General features: G+C 43.4%; 1 protein-coding gene across 2 annotated transcripts in view; it reads right to left on the bottom strand.

Annotated features, from left to right (window-relative positions):
• The window catches only part of DNAH8 (dynein axonemal heavy chain 8), a 310883-nt gene that overhangs the window by 58136 nt on the left and 233028 nt on the right, over positions 1 to 19719 (bottom strand). For both annotated transcript variants that reach the window (XM_062187476.1, XM_062187477.1), the window contains exons 79-81: positions 15169 to 15242; positions 11733 to 11885; positions 11196 to 11351 (exon numbers count right to left, since the gene is read on the bottom strand). In XM_062187476.1, the coding sequence (XP_062043460.1) occupies positions 11196 to 11351; positions 11733 to 11885; positions 15169 to 15242 (383 nt within the window). The remainder of the gene's footprint in view (positions 1 to 11195; positions 11352 to 11732; positions 11886 to 15168; positions 15243 to 19719) is intronic.

Below are 19719 nucleotides of genomic sequence, written 5' to 3'. Positions count from 1 at the left end.
AGACAACCAGCCCATGAAGAGCCAACTAGACTCCTTCCCCCAAGAATCTGGGTTTACAGGTCAGAATTGCTATCTGGAGAGTGTACCAGGGAGACTCGTAACCCCAGATGCTAGGAAGTGCCATCTTCCACCTTGTGCCTAAAGCAGGTAGCAAGGAGCAGAGGGCACAGCCTTGACAAGAGGAAAGCTTATGTGCCCCCAGGAGCTAAAGGAGCCTGAGCCCTTAAAACTGTCTGCTTCTCATGATAGCTTTCTCCTATTTCTGGTATCCATGTTGCCTCGGTTTGTTTTTCTTGTTTGTTCCACATTGAAATATTTGGCTCTGGATCAGATTGGAGCCTTGACAGTCAAAGACATGCTTCTATTTTTGTCTCCCTTTTGCACCCACACCTTGAGGAAAGAATCATGGTTGCCTAATAAACATTGGTTGCTTATTTTCAGAACACAAAGGACTTTCTTCTCTGCGAGGCCAATTCCAAAGCTGACCCAGGGTTTTGAGTTTCTTGCGTGGACTTCAGAAACATGAAGGCAAGTCTCTTCTGGAACAAGGATGAGCTGAGAGGGCTTAGGAGATACTGACGTGAAAATGTGCTCAGTTAACGCTTTAGTTTCTGGGATTTGAGAACTGCTGGAGAGAAGACTGTTCATCGCTTGATAAAATGCGAATGTTTTCCCATTCTTGGAAAAGAGAATCAGAATGTACACTGTTTTACCTCTGTGTTTGACTTAATTTTTTAAATTTAATGTTCAATTAGACAGAGGACTGAATGAAAAATAATTCTTTCCAATTACTGAAGCCATTTAAATTGGCTCTATGGAAACACTCCCATTTATATGCACTAAGCAACTGCAATTTAGTTGCTCCTTAAATGTGATTTTGAAAATTGCCCCAAAGCTGAGATTTGCTTCACATTTATGTTACTTACTATTAATTTTCATCTAAAGCATTCACGTTTTTTAAGTTGGGTCACTAAAGTCATAGAATGTTTAGTTTATCTTAAGATTTAAACAAAGACAAAATTTTGATGAGTGTCTCTTCTTTCACAAATAAAGCCATTTCATGTTCTTGTAATTTTTTATATCCATTGATCTCTCTAAATGAAAATAGAAAGAAAAAAAAACTCAAATTATCATCTTGGAATACTATTATGATAGACTAAACTCACCAAGACCCATGAATTAATTTGGAAACTCAAAAGCAGAGAATTTTCTAGATTTATTTGGAATATCTGATTCTCTTCAGTCCAATTAGTATTTCTGAAGTCACGGGACAAGTTGTATGTGGTAAAATAGAAAAATATTAAAATAGATACACTTTCAAAGAGTCTTCATGCAGTTGAGAACATAAAACTTGGAGACAAGAAAAGAACAAAGTGATAGTGAACATGATTAACTGCTGAATTTTAGTGGACGATAAGCCTGAGGAAGATGCTTAATCAGAGGTTTTTGGTTCAGCATTAAATGAAGCCATTCTTTGAAAAGAGAGAAGGATTGCCGGGCTTGACAAAGGCCAAGAGCAAGGACAGGAACATAAAGACTGTGGTCGATGGAAGATTCTGCTGTAGGAGAGGGTGACCTCAGCAGGGGCTGAGCGTTCATGGGCTTCAGGGGAGGAATGCAGACAGACTAGCCGTGGAAACTTCATTAGACAGGAGGGCGTTCTTCTACCTCGGGAAAGTGAGAGTGCTGACATCAGGGGGACTGGTCTACTCCCAACCTCACTGCTTCTTTTTACTTCCAGAGAATACACAGACCACAGGACTCTCAGTGAGATACAGAAAGTTCCTCAGAACATGATGAAGAGCTGCTCACTGAGGTCTTCATTTTAATGATGTCAAGGCTATTTCCAATTTTAAGTAAGATTCTACCTCAGCAGTTCTCACAGGCCAGTGCAGAATTATTTCCCTTGCATCTTAAGGATCAAAGGAGCTAAGGATCTATCTCCAACAGAGACTTCCTCTGGAGCATCATACCCTGTTGACTTATTGTTTATAATATAAAATTAAAAATACAGTCCTTGCTAGACAATAAAAGAAAACATTAGTAGGTAAAATAATGAGCCAGAACCACCAAGAAACACCATAGGGCAGAGTGTAAAAGTTAAGACTATGTCATGTTATTGCTAATTATGAAAAGACATTTAAACTAGCTTTTTATCATCATGCCTCCCCATAGCAAGAGCTTTAGCTACATATTAAATTTAAAAGGAGTGCTTATCAAGGCTCAAACTTAAGAAAGAAGAGAAAGGTTAGGGGAAATAAACACTTTTTTAAAAGGATGTATTTGAAAGGAAGAGTTTATGGAGAAGGTGAGGAAGAGAGAGAGAGATAGAGAGAGGGAAAAGAGGGAGAAAGAGGGAGAGGGAAGGGGAGGAGGAGGGCAAGGAGGAGGGCGAGGAGGAGGAGCAGAGAGAGAGAGAGAGAGAGAGAGAGAGAGAGAGAGAGAGAATGAATCCTTTATTGGCTCTCCAAATGGCTGCAATGGCTGGAACTGGGCTGGTCTGAAATCAGGAGCCAGGAGCTTCTTCCAAGTCTCCCATGTGGTTGCAGGGGCCCAAGGATTTGGACTATTTTCTGCTGTTTTCCCAGGCACACTAGCACAGAGCCGAATCAGAAGTGGAATAGCCGGGGCTTGAACTGGCACCTATATGGGATGCCAGTACCACAGGTGGCAGCTTTACCTGCTACACCACAATGCTGGACCCATAAACACTTTTTTACATGAAGAACTGTTAATAGTAGAATCCCCCTGGATACTGTTGACATAGCCATTTTTATTTAATATATAAATTAAAGAGCCATGACAAAATTTCCAAGTTTGTACCTGCCACAGCAGGCCCTTAGAGAACCTAATCAATGACTTTAGTCAAAAACAAAACCAACTCAGCAGGTTGTACATAAGCTGTTATAAAAGTCCCAAACGTGGCATTCAATGTGGGCAAACTGCAGTCATAAGGAACAAATACTAAACTTTGAAAAAGATGCAAAAATGACTGAAGATTCCTCCCTTAAGAGCTGTGGCCATTTGGCCATTCTCAATTTTCCTTGCCTACTGGATCACTTGGGAAGTTCTTTTTTTTTTTGACAGGCAGAGTGGACAGTGAGAGAGAGAGAGACATAAAGGTCTTCCTTTGCCGTTGGTTCACCCTCCAATGGCCGCCGTGGCTAGCGCGCTGCAGCCGGCGCACCGCACTGATCCGAAGCCAGGAGCCAGGTGCTTCTCCTGGTCTTCCATGGGGTGCAGGGCCCAAGCACTTGGGCCATCCTCCACTGCACTCCTGGGCCACAGCAGAGAGCTGGCCTGGAAGAGGGGTAACAGGGACAGAATCCGGCACCCCGACCGGGACTAGAACCCGGTGTGCTGGTGCCGCAAGGCAGAGGATTAGCCTATTGAGCCGCGGCACCGGCCGGGAAGTTCTTAAAAAGACTGAGCTCCCCTTCCTTCCTCCCAAAGATTCTAACTTAAGTGGCCTGGTCTTGGGTCTAGGCACTCGCTGAGAACTATCACTTAAGACATGACGTTTAGTTGATTCAATATGTTGTTCAAAGATGGGTAAACCCAGAGACTGTTGTTCCAACATTCTGTAGGAGATGTTAGAAGGAGACTATGAACATAATGACTGGGTTTCAGAAGACCGAAACTTGGGAGGGAGATGTATTTAAAATTAAAATCCCAAAGAGTGAATGTGGTCTGAAACTCAGAATGATGCTACATCGGAGTTCTTGGGAAATCATATAGGGATCATATTGACACCAGAGAGAAGCCTTCCTCACAGGTCATCTTCAAGAGGAAGCTGGAATGTTCTCAGAGAGGGAGTGGTGGCCAAGCTGAGCCCAGTGCATACCAGCATTCAGGAAATGAAAGGCTCCCATGGGGAGGGCACAAGGGCTGGCTGGCAGAGGCAAAGGCGTCACCAGACTTCAGTAAGAGCGGCTGCTGCCACAGGAACTTCCCTTCTCAGGATAGCTACTGGCCACCCTGCATGGAGAGGGAGTTCCTGGAGAGCTAGGGAGAGGAGTGGGGCTGGGGGGAAGAGGAGAGAGGCAGGGTGCAGCAAGCAGATGGTAGAACCCAGGACACCTGCTTTGTACTGGGTAAAGCTGCTCTCACCTCACCAAAAAAACAAACCTCACTCCCCTACCCTTCTACCCAAGGAAGTTACTCTTAACCAGCCAAAGTCACCCCTAGGAAGGGAGATGAAGTCATTGTGTTCTCTGCAACAGGAATAGGCTCCATGCTCTTGAGGTGGGTTGGTGGCGTAAGAGAGTTGTGCTGGGGAAAAGAAGTCAAATTATCCATATTTTTAGATGATATGATGCTGTACATGGAAAACCTAACCACTCTACCAAAAAGCTGTTAGGACTGAGAAATCAAGAGAGAAATTCTCCATACAATAGCCATACACACAAAAATCAAATATGAAAGAAGTGAAAGATCTCTACAATGAAAATTATCAAACATTGATAAAAGAAATCATCAAGCACACACACACATATACAAAAGAAACCAGAAAAAGATCCCTTCCTCATGGTCTTGAAAATAAATATCATCAAAATGTCTATACTATCTAAAGCAATCTACAGATTCAATGCAATCCCTATCAAAATACAAATGATATTCTTTCCAGAGTTAGAAGAAACAACCCAAAAATTCATATGGAATCAAAAAAAACCCCGAATAGCCAAAGCAACGCGGAGCAGGAAAAATCAGGCTTGAGGCATCACAATACCTGACTTCAAAGCATACGACAAAACTATAGTAATGAAACAGCTTGGTACTGGTATAAAAACCAATATATAGATCAATGAAACAGAATAGAGAGCCCAGAAATTAATCTATGTACATAGAGCCAACTGATTTTTTTTAAAAAGTGCTCAGATCATACAATAGAGTAAGGATAATCTCTTCAACAAATGATGCTGGCAAAACTGGATATACATATATATGTATGTGTGTGTATATAAGAGTGTGTGTGTGTATATATATATATATGAATGAAATTAGATCCATACTTTGCACCATATACAAAAATCAATTCAAGATGTACCAAAGACCTAAATTTAAGATCTAAGACTATAAAGTTTCTAGAAGAAAACATAGGGGAAACACTCCAAGACATTAGCATAGGAAACAACTCCTTGGACAAGAACCCCCAACCCCCAAAGACACAGGTAACAAAAGCAAAGCTAAACAAATAGGATTATATCAACCTCAAGGTTTTGCATAGCAAAGGAAACCATCCAACAGAATGAGAAAAATACTTACAAGCTACCTATCCAATAAAGGGTTAACATCCTAAATATATCAGCAACTTATAAAACAACAACAAAAAACAATCCAGTTAAGAAACAAGCAAAGGGCCTCAATAGACAGTTCTCAAAAGAAATACAAATGGCCAACAAATATATGAAAAAGTACTCAACATATCTAGCCATCAGGGAAATGTAAATCAAAACCATAATGAAATATCACTTCATCCCTGTCAGAATGGCTAAAATCCAAAAGACAGGGAGTAACAAATGCTGGCGAGCATGTGGAAAAAGGGGAACATTGATGCATGCACTGTTCGTGGGAATGTAAACTAGTGCAGCCATTGTGGAGATTTCTTAGAAAAACTAGAATTAGACTTGCCATATGACTCAGCAATCTTACTACTGGGTATACCCAAAAGACATGAACACGTTGTAACAAAGACATACCTGCACCACCATGTTTATAGCAGCACTGTTCACAATAGCCAAGATTTGGAACTGATCAAGCCGTCCATCATTAAATGAATGAGTAAAGAAAACGTGGTATATATACATAATGGAATATTATTCAGTTATAAAAAAAGAATGAAATTCTACCATTTGTAGCATAATGGATGCAGCTGGAGGACGTGATGTTGAGTAAAATAAGCCGGACACAGAAAGACAAACACCACATGTTCTCCTTTATATGTTGGAGCTAAAATTTTAAAAATAAACAAAAAAGAAATGTCTACATGTATCTGTATTCTGCAAATATAGTTTTATGAAACTTTGTTGGGGCCAGCGCTGTGGCGCAGCAGGTTAAAGCCCTGACCTGAAGTGCTGGCATCACATATGGACACCAGTTCTAGTCCTGGCTGCTCCTCTTCTAATCCCACTCTCTGCTATGGCTTGGGAAAGCAGTAGAAGATGGCCCAAGTCCTTGGGCCCCTGCACCCATGTGGGAGATCCAGAAGAAGCTCCTGGCTCCTGACTTTGGACTGGTGCAGCTCCAGCCGTTGCGGCCATCTGGGGAGTGAAATAGTGGATGGAAGACCTCTCTCTGTCTCTACCTCTCTCTGCAACTCTGTCCTTCAAAGAATAAATCTTTTTTTAAAAAAGAAACTTTGTTTTATATTTTTGTCAAACCAATGGTTAAGAATGTTATACTACCATAGTTTTAATGGTCTGTGATTCCTTTAAAATTTACTGTATATGGGTGAAATGGTCATTTTCCCATCTAATTATTTATAGCTGTTGTCTATATTCCCACTAAACTAGGATCTTTTTGCTTTTTACTTTTTGAACTTCTTATTCAATGAAGTATTAAGCCTTTTTGCTGCAATCTGAATTTAAAATATGTTATCACAAAAACTAAAGACAGAAGGGGAGAGGAAAGGAGGGTGAGGGAGGAATATCATTATGTTCTTAGAACTGTCTCTACAAACCATATTGAATCTGTCAAAAACTAATTAAAAATTTAAAAAAATAATAAAAAAGAGAGATTGCACTGGGGAGCAGGTGGGGCAGGGATGTGCTGGCTATTTTGCCACTAGGTTCTGCTTTCTATGGGGGAGGGACTCCAGCACAAGCCCCACCTAGCTCTGACACTGCCGTTTCTGTGACAGGAACCAATTCCCTGTTCTTGTTCTTAGTCTCTGCCAAAGATGAAAGTATATATGCCGTGTATGTAGAAAGCACGAGATACCTGCATTAATTTGGAGGATTCAATCGATTAGCAAGTCAGATATTTGGCTCTTATGTCCAACACTAGAGAGATCAAAGAGACCCAAGTCAGTCTCATCCACAGCACTCTTTCCCCGGGGCGGCGGCATCCTGTGCTCACAGATCCTCAGGCTTCTGATCACAGTGTGGATGCTGATTCCATGGGCTTGGGGGTGGGGGGGGGCTGAGACCTCAAATAAGCTCCCAAGTGATGCTGACACTGCTGGCCTGGGAGAGCAAGGCCCTAAAGAATTCTGGACTTTTCTATCAAGCTGGCTCTCCCCTAACCTAGGAAAAGACAAGACTCCAGCATTTTGACCCTTTGCTCCCTCTGATTCCAAGATCTTTAGGGACAGGACCCTGTCACTAACCTGCAAATCCTCAGTGCCTAATGGAGGGCCTGGCATTGAGTCAAAGAGCATACATGTACTTGGCTAGGAATTCAATGAGAGAATCACGCATCCTGGAAGCAACTGAGCACATTTACAAAAATGCTTATGCATAAACACTGCATAATAAAGACCCCCCCTCCTTTAAAGGGATCTCTGACACTGTGTGCTTCCATCATGGCCCTGTGAGCCATTCAAACACTCCTAACCCCATCTTGCAAATTGTGAACTAAAGCTTATGGTCTGACAGAGGAGGAAAACTTGTACAATGTCCAACTCTCAGAGGCTGAGCTTATATCTCCAGCAACAAAATTTCTGGAGTCTGCTTGCTGCTCTTGTCTGTTTTGGTTTTAGTTTGATTGCTCCTTTGGTAGGTTTTTTTTTAAAACTGTTTTACAGTCTGTTCATGTTAGGAATAGCTCTCCATTTCTGGTTCCTTACTATTAATAGATTGTTACAAAATACACTAGGATGGAAATTTCAGGACACCAAGGAAAAGAAAAGAAGAGATTTAGGCACTATCACAGTAAATATTTCTGAAAGCAATGAGAAAACAACAGAGGGAAAACATGCCTGGGTCACCTGCTCTCACTGTATAGTCACAGCACCGGGGACAGCCTTTTAGAAACGAGAAATCTCTTTTGCCTCTAACTGCACAGAGGGAGAAACAGGGGCCCTGAAGGAGGGACAGAACTTGACCAACCTCACCCAGCAGATTCCACAGCCAAGTACTGGGGTCCAGAATTTCTGGTTCTCAGTCAAACGCTTTTTTTGGCACACTGCTATTTGATTTTAAGAGATATTCAGTTTTTTGGTCATACACACTCCAAAGTTAGTTTCACAGCCCTAGTGGTGGAGACAATTCTTTCCTCTCTTCTAACCTAAACACATGATGGTCTAAGTACAGGTGTACCATGGTTCTGCTGCTCTTCTTCCGTTTAGCACTTGGCTAATGGCCACTAACAACACAGGTCGCTGCACTGCCCATATGGAAAATACCCCCAGTCATCTTTCCATGATAAGCATGGTGGAAGAGTTGAATCATGGCTACTGGGAACAGAATCATAAAATATATTATTTGTGAAGCAGGAATTAAATAACAGTGTTAAAGCAATATTTGTATTAGAGTGTGATAAGGTCTAGCAAAGCGAGCAATTCCCAGATAAGAATGCATGAAATCCGTTTCAGTTGACTTGAAAGCTGTAATTTACAATGCAAAGGCCACAGTGGAATAACCACCAATAAAGCATTTCACTGGATTTTACCTCTCTTGGGCTGGGAGATGGACGAATGCCACAGCCCTCTCTGCTGAGCACCATGGGACTGGGAAGGTGGCAGCCTGAGGGTGAACACACCCGGTATTTTCTGGGGTGAGCATTAAATTCTCCATTCTTAGGCAAGCAGGGAGTGATGAGGGCAAGTTTTGCAGGTCCCTGAGACAAGCCAGTGGATTCCTTTTGTCCTTTACTCTAGCCACAGGGAAGGAAGAAATGTGGGAGGGCTCCAAGGAGCCTCTTCACCCCTCTGTGGAATCAGGGAGTGAATCAAGTACTTAGGCACCAGTGTTGTGATGTAACAGGTTAAGCTGCTGCCTGCGATGCTGCCATCTCATATAGGCGCCAGCTTGGGTCCTGGTAGCTCCACTTCTGATCCAGCTCCCTGCTAATGAGCCTGGGAAGCAGCAAAGGATGGCCCAAGTACTTGGGCCCTTGTACCCACATGGGCGACTCGGATGAAGCTCCCGCTCCTAGATTCAGCCTGGCTCCCAGACCTGGCCATTGGGACCATTTGGGGAGTGAACTAGCAGATGGAAGATTTCTCTCTCCCTCTGTCTCTGTAACTCTAACTTTCAAATAAATAAAATAAATTTCAAAAAATCACACAGCTTTCAAATAAAGAACAATTCAAATATAGAAAAAACAGTAACAAAATTGTTAAAAAGCCTACAGGCAAGTTGCTTGGTAACCACAGAATTATTAAATTATCTAATTAGACTGTAAAAACAAACAACTTGAGAAAGATGGGGCACTGCTGTTACCTCCCCTCCTCCCAACTCCACCACCACTTTTACTATCAGGTAATAAATACAGTCAAAATAGAAATAAATCAGAGTCAAGCATTCCCAATCCTACTGCATACCAAGCATACTTAATCTCTTTAAGTCCCTACTCCTGGTTTTTAAGACGGCGATAATCCCACCTTGAAATGCGGTTGTTAGTATTACATGAGAAAGTGAACATAAAACTCTTGGCCAGCACAGGCACTGTCAAATCCCAGCTCCTATCTTAATAATCAGCTTGTTCACCTTACAAATATTTATTGAGTGCTGACAATGCCCTAGATGCTGCTGTGGCAGTAGGAGATTCAGCAGTTACAAAAAGATCAGTTGTACCCTCGAGAGTTTTCTATTCTCATGGCCAATGGTTGGGGCAGCATGGAGGAAGGGGCAATGAGATACATTAAAAAAAAAAAAAAAAAAAAAAAACCTATGAGGACACTTCAAAAAGTTCATAGAAAATGGATTAAAAGATGCGTTTGATCCAGTGATTAAGTCACCAGTTGGGATGCCCTGTATCCTATATGGGAGCACCTGGGTTTGACACCCAACTCTGGCTTCTGACTTCAGCTTCCTGCTAAAGCCCACCATGGGAGACAGAAGGTGATGGCTGCAATAGTTGGATCCTTGCCTGCCACCCATGTGGGAGTCCTGGATTGAATTCCTGGCTCCTGCCTCTGCATGGTCCATCCTAGGACCATTGTGAACCAGCAATGGCAGTTCTTTCTTTCTTTCTTTTTTTTAAAAGATTTTATTTATTTGACAGGTAGAGTTACAGACAGTGAGAGAGAGAGAGAGACAGAAAAAGGTCTTCCCTCCGTTGGTTCATCCCCCAAATAGCTGCAACGGCCGGAGCTACGCCGATCCGAAGCCAGGAGCCAGGAGCCTCCTCCCAGTCTCCCATGCAGGTGCAGGGGCCCAAGCACTTGGGCCATCCTCCACTGCTTTCCCAAGCCATAGTAGAGAGCTGGACTGGAAGAGGAGTGACCGGGACTAGAACCGGCACCCACATGGGATGCCAGCACCGCAAGTGGGGGATTAACTTAGTGTGCCAGGGCACCAGCCCCTGCAATGGCCGTTCTTTCTGTCTGTGTCTCTCTCTCCATTTTTTTCTCTCTCTCTGCTTCTCAAAAAAAGAATGTTAAGTTTATTATGACACAAAAAATTTTAAATACACAGGATCTGAGAAAATTTCACGGATATATACATTATGAACAAACTATGCATAGATTTTAAAATGTTTTGCTCCAAAATACATAAACTTACCTTTTAATTCTATTTTATCATCCAAGAACACTTTTTTTTAAAAAAAGATTTATTTATTTATTTGAAAGGCAGAGTTACAGACACAGAAGAGGGAGAGAGAGAGATCTTCCATCTGCTGCTTCACTCCCCAAATAGCCCCAACAGTGAAGCCTGGGCCAGGCCAGCTTCATCTGGGTTTCCCATGTGGGTAGCAGGGGCCCAAGCACTCAGCTCATCCTCCACTGGTTTTCCCTGGCCATTATCAGGGGTCTGGATAGAAGTGGAGCAGCCAGGACCATAACCAGTATCCAGATGGGATGCCAGCATTGCAGGTGGTAACTTAAACTTCCATGCCACAATGCTGGCCCCCATACGCAAACTTTTTCAAGTATTCTTCTGAACCATACTGGGTGGAAGAAAGTGCCGTGAAAGAAACCAGACACAGGAGGGTGAGCATGGCAGCCAACAGCATCGCCACTGCAGGCTCCTCCAGGAGGCCATGTCCCATCACAACAACCTCTAAATGTGAAAACTGCATTCCACAGTTACCTGCACAGTGGAGTGTAAAAATGCCACCGTGTAGAGCATCGGCTTCCACATGGGTAAGTTACTGATGTCCAGAAGGTCTTGATTAATTCCAGCAAACGTTCTTTTCAACCCTGCACGTACCCCTTGGGGCGGCTCATTTGTGAATTTGAGAGATGTCTGCCAAAGAAAAAAAAATAGTTGTTTGTTTCTATAAATTACTGCCAAGGATGAAATAGATATTATAATGTGTCAATAACAATATGCTCATGGCACATAAAATGTGGGCTGGAATTCAATGCTGCAAAAACTAATTATATTGATCAGGGTTGAAACCCAGTAAATTAGTTCTCAGTCTTAGATCTGTTCCATGGAGATGTTTGCCAAACTCGTATGACCTTGACAATTGCAATTGAGATTTTGATGATTACGTTATAAAATTCTCCCATGCAGACTCTCCAGGACCAAAAAGCCCTGCTTGGGCCTCCTTATTTCAATAATGTCAGTTACACTATCTTGTGTAACTCTCAATGAAAAGACATTTATCTCATAGGAACACACCTGTAGCAACGTAATTGGAAATCGATCATGGGGCTCAGTAGTTATCCACACTCGGAAAGTATCATCATTGGCTTCGGTGGTCGTTAGTGTCTCCAGCAGCTCTTCCATGAATTCCAGGCCCAGATGACAATTTTGCAGCAATACCCAACCACCCTGTATCCAGAAAATGAGTTTATATTTATTTTTTGTAACTCCTTCCGCCATGATTTTAATAAAGCAAAATGCATACATTTAAAAAACCCATTTGTTTGCAGCACGTGAATACACTGTTTTCAGCACATATGTCTAAAAATATTATAGGTCAATACAATCATTTCTTCTGTTACTGGTACCAGCTGTTTCCTTAGAATCAAAAGAGTTCAGAATGACTATATTCTGCCACTGCTGGTTTAGAAAAGAACAGAAGTCAAAATCCGAAGCAGACTTGTGTAAGTACAGTGTGTGCACCATCTAATGGTGGGAATGCTAACTTAAATTGATCTGCCTAAGGTGAATTAGGACTGACTCATCCTAGACCAAGAACTCTGGTTCATAGTGATGCACAGTTACAAAGAAAGAGATACATTATCTCATGAGAGCTGGAGATAATACACTCATCGACATTTGCTACCGTCATACTCAGACTTCTTTGACATCACACTTGCCACACACTCCTGAAACCACAGGAGTTACTAAGCACAATCTAAATAAGTACTTCATAAAACTAAGTTTAATAATATGTCACAGAACCATCATTGCTCTGAAAACACTATTTATTAACCAGAAAACACTTTATACCCTGATATAACTAATCAGATAAATATAACTAAATTATATTGAGTGCAATAAATACATGCTAAAGTTTATTTACTGTGTTGTCCACTGGAGAGGACACACAGAGTGCCTTAAATAGCAAAGTGGCTGTGTTGGTCCACGTAACTGGGGTGTCACGTGTCCAGAGGAGGACAGGATTCGATATGAGTTTGTGTCATGTTGCCTGAGACCTTGTCACTTTCTGGTTCCCCACTCTGTCTCTCTTAGAGCTCTGCACTGCAGCCTCCTCCTTATCCACTCTGCCCCGTGCATGCACAGACCCTGCTTCTCATCCCCCTGCTGGGTCCATCCTAAGAAAGAATTTCTTAAAAATTTGAAAAGCAGAGAAACAGAGAGAGAGAGAGAGAGAGAGAGAGAGAGAGAGGGAGAGGGAGAGGGAGAGGGAGAGGGAGAGGGAGAGGGAGAGGGAGAGGGAGAGGGAGAGGGAGAGGGAGAGAGGATGAATCTTCTGTTTGCTGGTTCACTCCCCAAAGGCCTGCAGCAACCAGAGCTGGGGCCAGGCTGAAGTCAGGAGCCAAGAACTCCACCTGGGTCTCCCGCGTTGGTGACAAGAACCCAAGTGCTGGAGCCATCATCTTCTGCCTCCCAGGATGTGCATTAGTAGGAAGCTGGATCAGAAGCAGAGGGGGACTTGATCTCAGGCACTCTGATATGGGCTGCAGGTGTCCCAAGAAGGGGCTTAATGCCTGCCTCTGCACTCTGAATTCCACAATATCGACTTTATCCTAAACCCAGTGGCCCTCAAGGTGCTACTGTGGTTGCAGCTGTTCTTTTTTTTTTCTTCCTGATAATGCTATTATTATTAATACTTCTCCCACCTTGAGAAACAGAACATGGAAACTATTAAAACTAGTATTCCAAAAAAGGTTAGAGTGGATGCAGTATTTAAAAGTTTATTGCTCATTAAAATTAAAGAAATCATTTAAGGGCCAAAGTGAAAGTGTCAAATCAATCAACAGAGTGAAACACTTGATCCAAGTAAAAATAATTATATATAATTGCTTTGATAGCTATAAATTAAATATAATATATTATTGAATTTAATTAAGTGATAAAGATTAAGGCTTATGGCTTTTGAGACTTAATGACTAGCTTGAAAATTTGATGACCCAAGCAGAGTTTTAGCTCATTAACCCTCTCTAGTCATTAATTCCCAGGGAAAAGCTACACCAAAGTTGCTATGGACATTGAGAAGAAAAGCTTAAAAATAAACCAAGGTCTTATTTTATTTGTATTAATGGTGCAATTTCTTCTTACAGCTGGAATGGCTATACAGAGCATTTCTAGAAAATTAATGTCCTGTGTATTTACTAGGTGTGATGGGAAATATTTCTCAACCTTCCATTCAGCTTGCAATTTTCAATAAAAACCACTATCAATATTTAAACATAACATCTTCAAATATTTCTAATTCGCCTGAAACTATGCATTAAAGAAAAATGAAAACCTGCCTTTAACCAAAAATTAAAACTCAGCTGTCTCAATCTGTCACTACTATCTATTAATACGGATCCTGAAATTTCAGAACTCTTAGAATTGCATCTTTAGGAACCAGAGGATGTGTCTTATAAATTGTAAAAAATAAATAAATAAAAGTGAAAATAAAATAGAGCCTATACTATAGAAAATAGAACATGTTTTCTATGGAGATGTCAGAGGGAAACCTGTTGAAGTTGAAAATTCTCAAGTGCTATGATTGCAACGTTAAACGTCTCTCAAAGACCCGTCTATTGGGGCTGGCACTGTGGCGTGGCGGGTAAAGCCGCCGCCTGCGGTGCTGCCATCCCATATGGGCGTGCTGATTCGAGTCCCAGCTGCTCCACTTCCAATCCAGCTTTCTGCTATGCCCTGGGAAAGCAGGAGAAGATAGCTCAAATCCTTGGGCCCCTGCACCCATGTGGGAGACCCGGAAGAAGCTCCAGGCTCCTGGCTTCAATCGGCACAACTCCAGCCATTGTGGCCATCTGGGGAGTTAACCAGCAGATGGAAGACCTCTCTCTCTCTCTCTCTCTTTCTGCCTCTACATCTCTGTAATTCTGCCTTTCAAATAAATAAATAAATCATTTTTATTTTTTAAAAAAAGGCCCATCTATTAAAGGCTTGGTCCCCTGGGTGGTGCTATTAGGAGGTGGTAGAAGCTTTAGGAGGTAGGGCCAGGCAGGAGGTCTTTAGATCAGGGGGCATGCCCTTGGAAGGTAATTCTCACAAGAAAGATTGCTATAAAAGCCTGCATTTGGGCCTAAATTCTCTCTCCCTCTGTCTGTCTGCTTCCTGGTCCACTATGGATCCTTTATCCATTGGCAGATCACCTACCCAGTGGGGCCATTACCCAAGATTGCAACATGCTGTTTGGACTCTGAACCTCCAAAATTGTGAGCCAAATAAATCTTTCCTTTTTATTAGTTAGTTGCCTCAGGCATTTTGTTGTAGGAATGAAAAAGCTCACTAACACACAGGCCATCGACACTTGACGAGAAGCATGCATGGGGAAAATAAGGAATGAGCATCTCAGGAGGAATGCTTTGCCCACCCCTGTGGGTGTTCCTAGGTAGACTTGATGACATTATGCTTCTGCATAATGGCAAAAATGCTGCACTAGGAGTAGTGGTCCCTTGTCACCCACCTGCTGCATGGACATCTGAATCAGCTTTCGGGCATGTACTTCCTGTCCTTGCCCCATCGAGATAGTTCTACATTCTGTAACAGACGAAGCGGCGCATAATGACAAAATATAACTTTCATAACAGGGTTGGGATGAAAAATTAATTTCTAAATGGTCACAGTTTCCCTTCCTCTATTGCTGCTAAGAAGGAGTTTTCCCTGTTCAAATAGGCCTGGCCTTGATCAGAGAAATGTTTGGCTCAGGGAACTGGAGGTACCACCTGGAGAGGTAGGACGGTAGAGAGACAGGGCAAAAGGCACAAGTTCGGGCTTTTAGAGAGCTTGGTGTTCTCTGAGCATAACAAGGAGCAGAACTGGTAGCTGCAAACACAGTTGCAATGCTTTCATTGGTACAATGGTATTCCAGAAAGTTCATGGGAAATGAAATTAAAGGATAAGTTTGTTTCGTTGCAAAAAAATGGAAATCCATGCATAGTTTTTTTTTTTCAAAACAACTTAGTTTTTTACATAAACTAAGACTCCTCATACGCATGGATTTCAAAGTATTTTACACCAAAAATAAACTGATTTTTTAAATTCTATTTTTCCATGAGCTTTTTGAAGTCCCCCATATTTGGAAGAAAAGAAGATCTGGGCTCTGCTGTTCATTTTGTTTGGGCGTCTCCTTTGATGGTGAATTTAGCAGATGACTTGGGAAAGACTTAATTTTCTGTTTGTTCCTATTAGACATCAGGCTGGCACTGTTTTCTGTCTGTGTGTTTTGGTTCTGGTTGTGTGTTTGCCTATTTTTATGAACTGGAACTGGAGGTAGTTCCATGTTCCATCGAGGGCTACATTCAGGCTACCCGTCCAAGAGCCTGTTACCTTCACCACCTTGGAACTGAATGTGAAGAAAAAGTCACAGTTCAGAGGAACAGATGTCCCAGACAAAGCACAGCATTTGTGCTCTGCTATGTGAATTCACTAAACTGAACAATTACGAGAATCATGCTTAGAAAACTGTGATTGGAAGCTAACTTTTTTTTTTTTTTTGACAGTGTTAGAGTTAGACAGTGAGAGAGACAGAGAGAAAGGTCTTCCTTCTGTTGGTTCACCTTCCAAATGGCTGCCATGGCTGGAGCTACACCGATCTGAAGCCAGGAGCCAGGTGTTTCTTCCCAGTCTCCCCCATGAGTGCAGGAGCCCAAGCACTTGGGCCATCCTCCACTGCCTTCCCAGGCCACTGCAGAGAGCTGAACTGGAAGAGGAGCCACTGGGACTAGAACCCGGTGCCCATATGGGATGCCAGCGCCGCAGGCGGAGGATTAACCAAGTGAGCCACAGCACCGGCCCCAGGAAGTTAACTTTTAAGCAAGGTCTCATGGCCCTGGGTTTTTCTCGAGTTTCAGAGGCACCATCTCTGTCAGCAGAGACATTGTGAGCCAGTGTATGACTTTGGGAATTGCCGGTAGAGGCTACAAGGGACTAGAGGGAAGTCAGGAACCAGGGAAGATGCCAGACGCACCATGTAAATGGCACCATGCAGCCAACAGCCAGATATTAAGAACGGGTCTGCAAGGTGCAACTTCAGGGATTAGTCATGGGCTCAGGGTCATAGGGAAAAACTGCCGTGGGCGCCTGGCTGAGGATGGAAGAGCGCTGCTCGGAGGATGAGGCATTGCAACAGACTGAGGGTTCCTGAGCCAAGCTGCATTTTCCCACCATTGCCTCTGTGAAACTCACTCTGCACTGAGAAGAATTCCACTCACCCTATACAAGGGGAAGGAAGGGAGGTGGGACTTGAATGGGAGCAGTTTCTGGGTCACATAAAGAGATACTGAGCCCCTCCAATCTTGCAAGAACCATAAATGTCCCATAGGCCAATGGGGGAAGGTTTGATAGACTTGAGAAGTAGTAACACATGAGCAAGAGCCAAGCCTTGCTCCCTTCTTCTAACTCTTAGGAAACACACCTTCGAAACTGAGGGATTACCTTTTGTGTTCAGGCCGTTATGAGCCTGAGTTGTTATGTTGATGGAGGAAATGGGGTTTAAAAGCACCCCTTTAGAACACACCCAGAATCTCACCGCATCTCCACAACTCCATTTTTATTCCCCCTGAGCCAAGTTACTGCCAGCTCTTGCCTGGATTCTGGCAGCAGCTTCCTAACTGGTGATACTCTCACTCTTGTCCCTTAGCAGCTCTTCTTCCTACCGCAGCCACAGGGAGTGTGTCACATGTTGATCCAGAATACATCCATCCTCTGCTCAGAGCCATCCAATGGCTTCCCACTGCATTCGAAGTAAAATGCCAAATCCAGTCTGAAGTTAGTGCTGACAGCCTGCATAGCCCTACACAACCAGTCCCTACTGTGGCCCCACTCTATACCCATATACACACACATGTGAGGGTGTGCGTACACATACACACCCCATTTCTGACTCACTCAAAGATGGACTTTCCTTCTGCCACACTGACCTTCTCCTCATCGCTGTGCCCTCTGCCTGAAATGCTTTTCCTTGAGGGTGTCATGGACTCACTCCCTTCACATCTCTGGTCTTTCTCACCTTGTCACAGGGCCTTCCCTTACCAACCTCACCGAAACAGCACAGCTGCCCCATCACTCTGCCCTTCACCACCTTACTTCTTCCTACCGAGTTCTGTGTTTTTCTTCTTAGCATAGCATATGATCACTTTTAAAATTAATTATTTTCCATTTTAGCACCAAACTAGAATGTCAGCTCCACTAGAGAAGGGACTTAGAAAAACAGTGACTTTGGGGCTCAGTAAAGTTCCCTTAAACCTTTTAAATTGAGAGAGAATTCACATACTTACAATTCGTCCTTTTAATGTGTATAATTGTTTTAAATGTATTCATGTGTTTTAAATGCACAACCATGGCTACTGTCTAATTCTGCATCACTTCGATCAACCCAAAAAGAAACCCCACCCCACCTTTTTTTTTTTTTTTTTTTTTTTTTTTTTGGACAGGCAGAGTGGACAGTGAGAGAGAGAGACAGAGCGAAAGGTCTTCCTTTGCCGTTGGTTCACCCTCCAATGGCCGCCGCGGTGGCGCGCTGCGGCCGGTGCACCACGCTGATCCGATGGCAGGAGCCAGGTGCTTCTCCTGGTCTCCCATGGGGTGCAGGGCCCAAGAACTTGGGCCATCCTCCACTGCACTCCCTGGCCACAGCAGAGAGCTGGCCTGGAAGAGGGGCAACAGGGACAGAATCCGGCGCCCCAACCGGGACTAGAACCCAGTGTGCCAGCGCCGCAAGGCGGAGGATTAGCCTATTGAGCCGCGGCGCCAGCCGACCCCATCCCCATTATCAACGCTTCACTTCATTTTTTTCCTTCAATATTTGTTATTTCTTTCCTTTTGTTTTCTCTGGGCTTCCTTTGCTCTTTTTTCCCAGTTTTTTTTTTAAAAAGATTTATTTATTTATTTATTTACTTAAAAGGCAGAGTTACAGAGGCAGAGGCTGAGAGAGAAAGAGAGGTCTTCCATATGCTATTTCACTCCCCAAATGGTCACCAACAACTAGAGCTGGGCTGAAAGAGAGAGAGAAGTCTTCCATCCGCTGGTTCACTCCCTGTGGTGGAATGAGAAGGCCATGGCAAGGTGGCCACTGGCAAGGGAGTGTCAGTTACTCAGGAATGGCTTTGAAACCCACCTGGCAACAGAGCCTGCCTGGCGACAGGCTGTGATTGGATGGCTTTGGCAACTGCCTGGCAACAGGCTGTGATTGGATGGATTTGAAACTGCCTGGCAACAGGCTGTGATTGGATGGCTTTGGTAACTGCCTGGCAACAGGCTGTGATTGGTTGGGGCATAGACCGCCCTTTGACCAGATTGGCTGGTCTTGGCTATATAAGATGTTGTACCAATTGAAATAAATGAGCCTGCGTGCTGCTTGCCTCAAGCCCGCTTTCACCCGAGTCTCGGGTTCTGTGTGGTGACTCTGTGTGGTGACTCTGCGCCTCTTGCCCCCACCACGCTCCTCCTCTCAGAAACAAATCCATTGCAACATTGTTGAGAAATCAACTGCAACAACTCCCCACATGGCCCCAACTGTCGGAGCTGCATTGATCCGAAGCCAGGAGCCAGGAGCCAGGAACTTCCTCCAGGTGTCCCACACGGGGGCAGGGGCCCAAGCACTTGGGCCATCTTCTACTGCTTTCCCAGGCCATAGCAGAGAGCAGGATCAGAAGAGGAGCAGCCAGGACTAGAACTGGTGCCCATATGGGATGTCGGCACTGCAGGCAGTGGCTTTACCTGCTATACCACAGCGCCAGCCTCTAGTGAGGCTTCTGATTGCTTTTCCATTCATTTCCCAAATTAGGCTTCTGTCTCTTCCACATTTCCTTCCTCCCTATCTTCCTAACTTTTTTTCTAATTAAGTAATGTGCTTTCATAGTAAAAGGTTTGGAAAACACAGGAAAGCATAAAGGAAATAAAAATCACTAATATTCCTCCCTAGAAATCTTCATTGTAATCACTTTAATATGCACAATCCACAGTCCCTTATGCTCATTTCAAAATTCAAAAAGTTCGGGGCCTGCGCTATGGTGTA

This window comes from Lepus europaeus, chromosome 3 (genome assembly GCF_033115175.1).
Source record: "Lepus europaeus isolate LE1 chromosome 3, mLepTim1.pri, whole genome shotgun sequence".
Taxonomy (NCBI): domain Eukaryota; kingdom Metazoa; phylum Chordata; class Mammalia; order Lagomorpha; family Leporidae; genus Lepus; species Lepus europaeus.
This window is presented reverse-complemented; position numbering and strand designations above follow the sequence as displayed.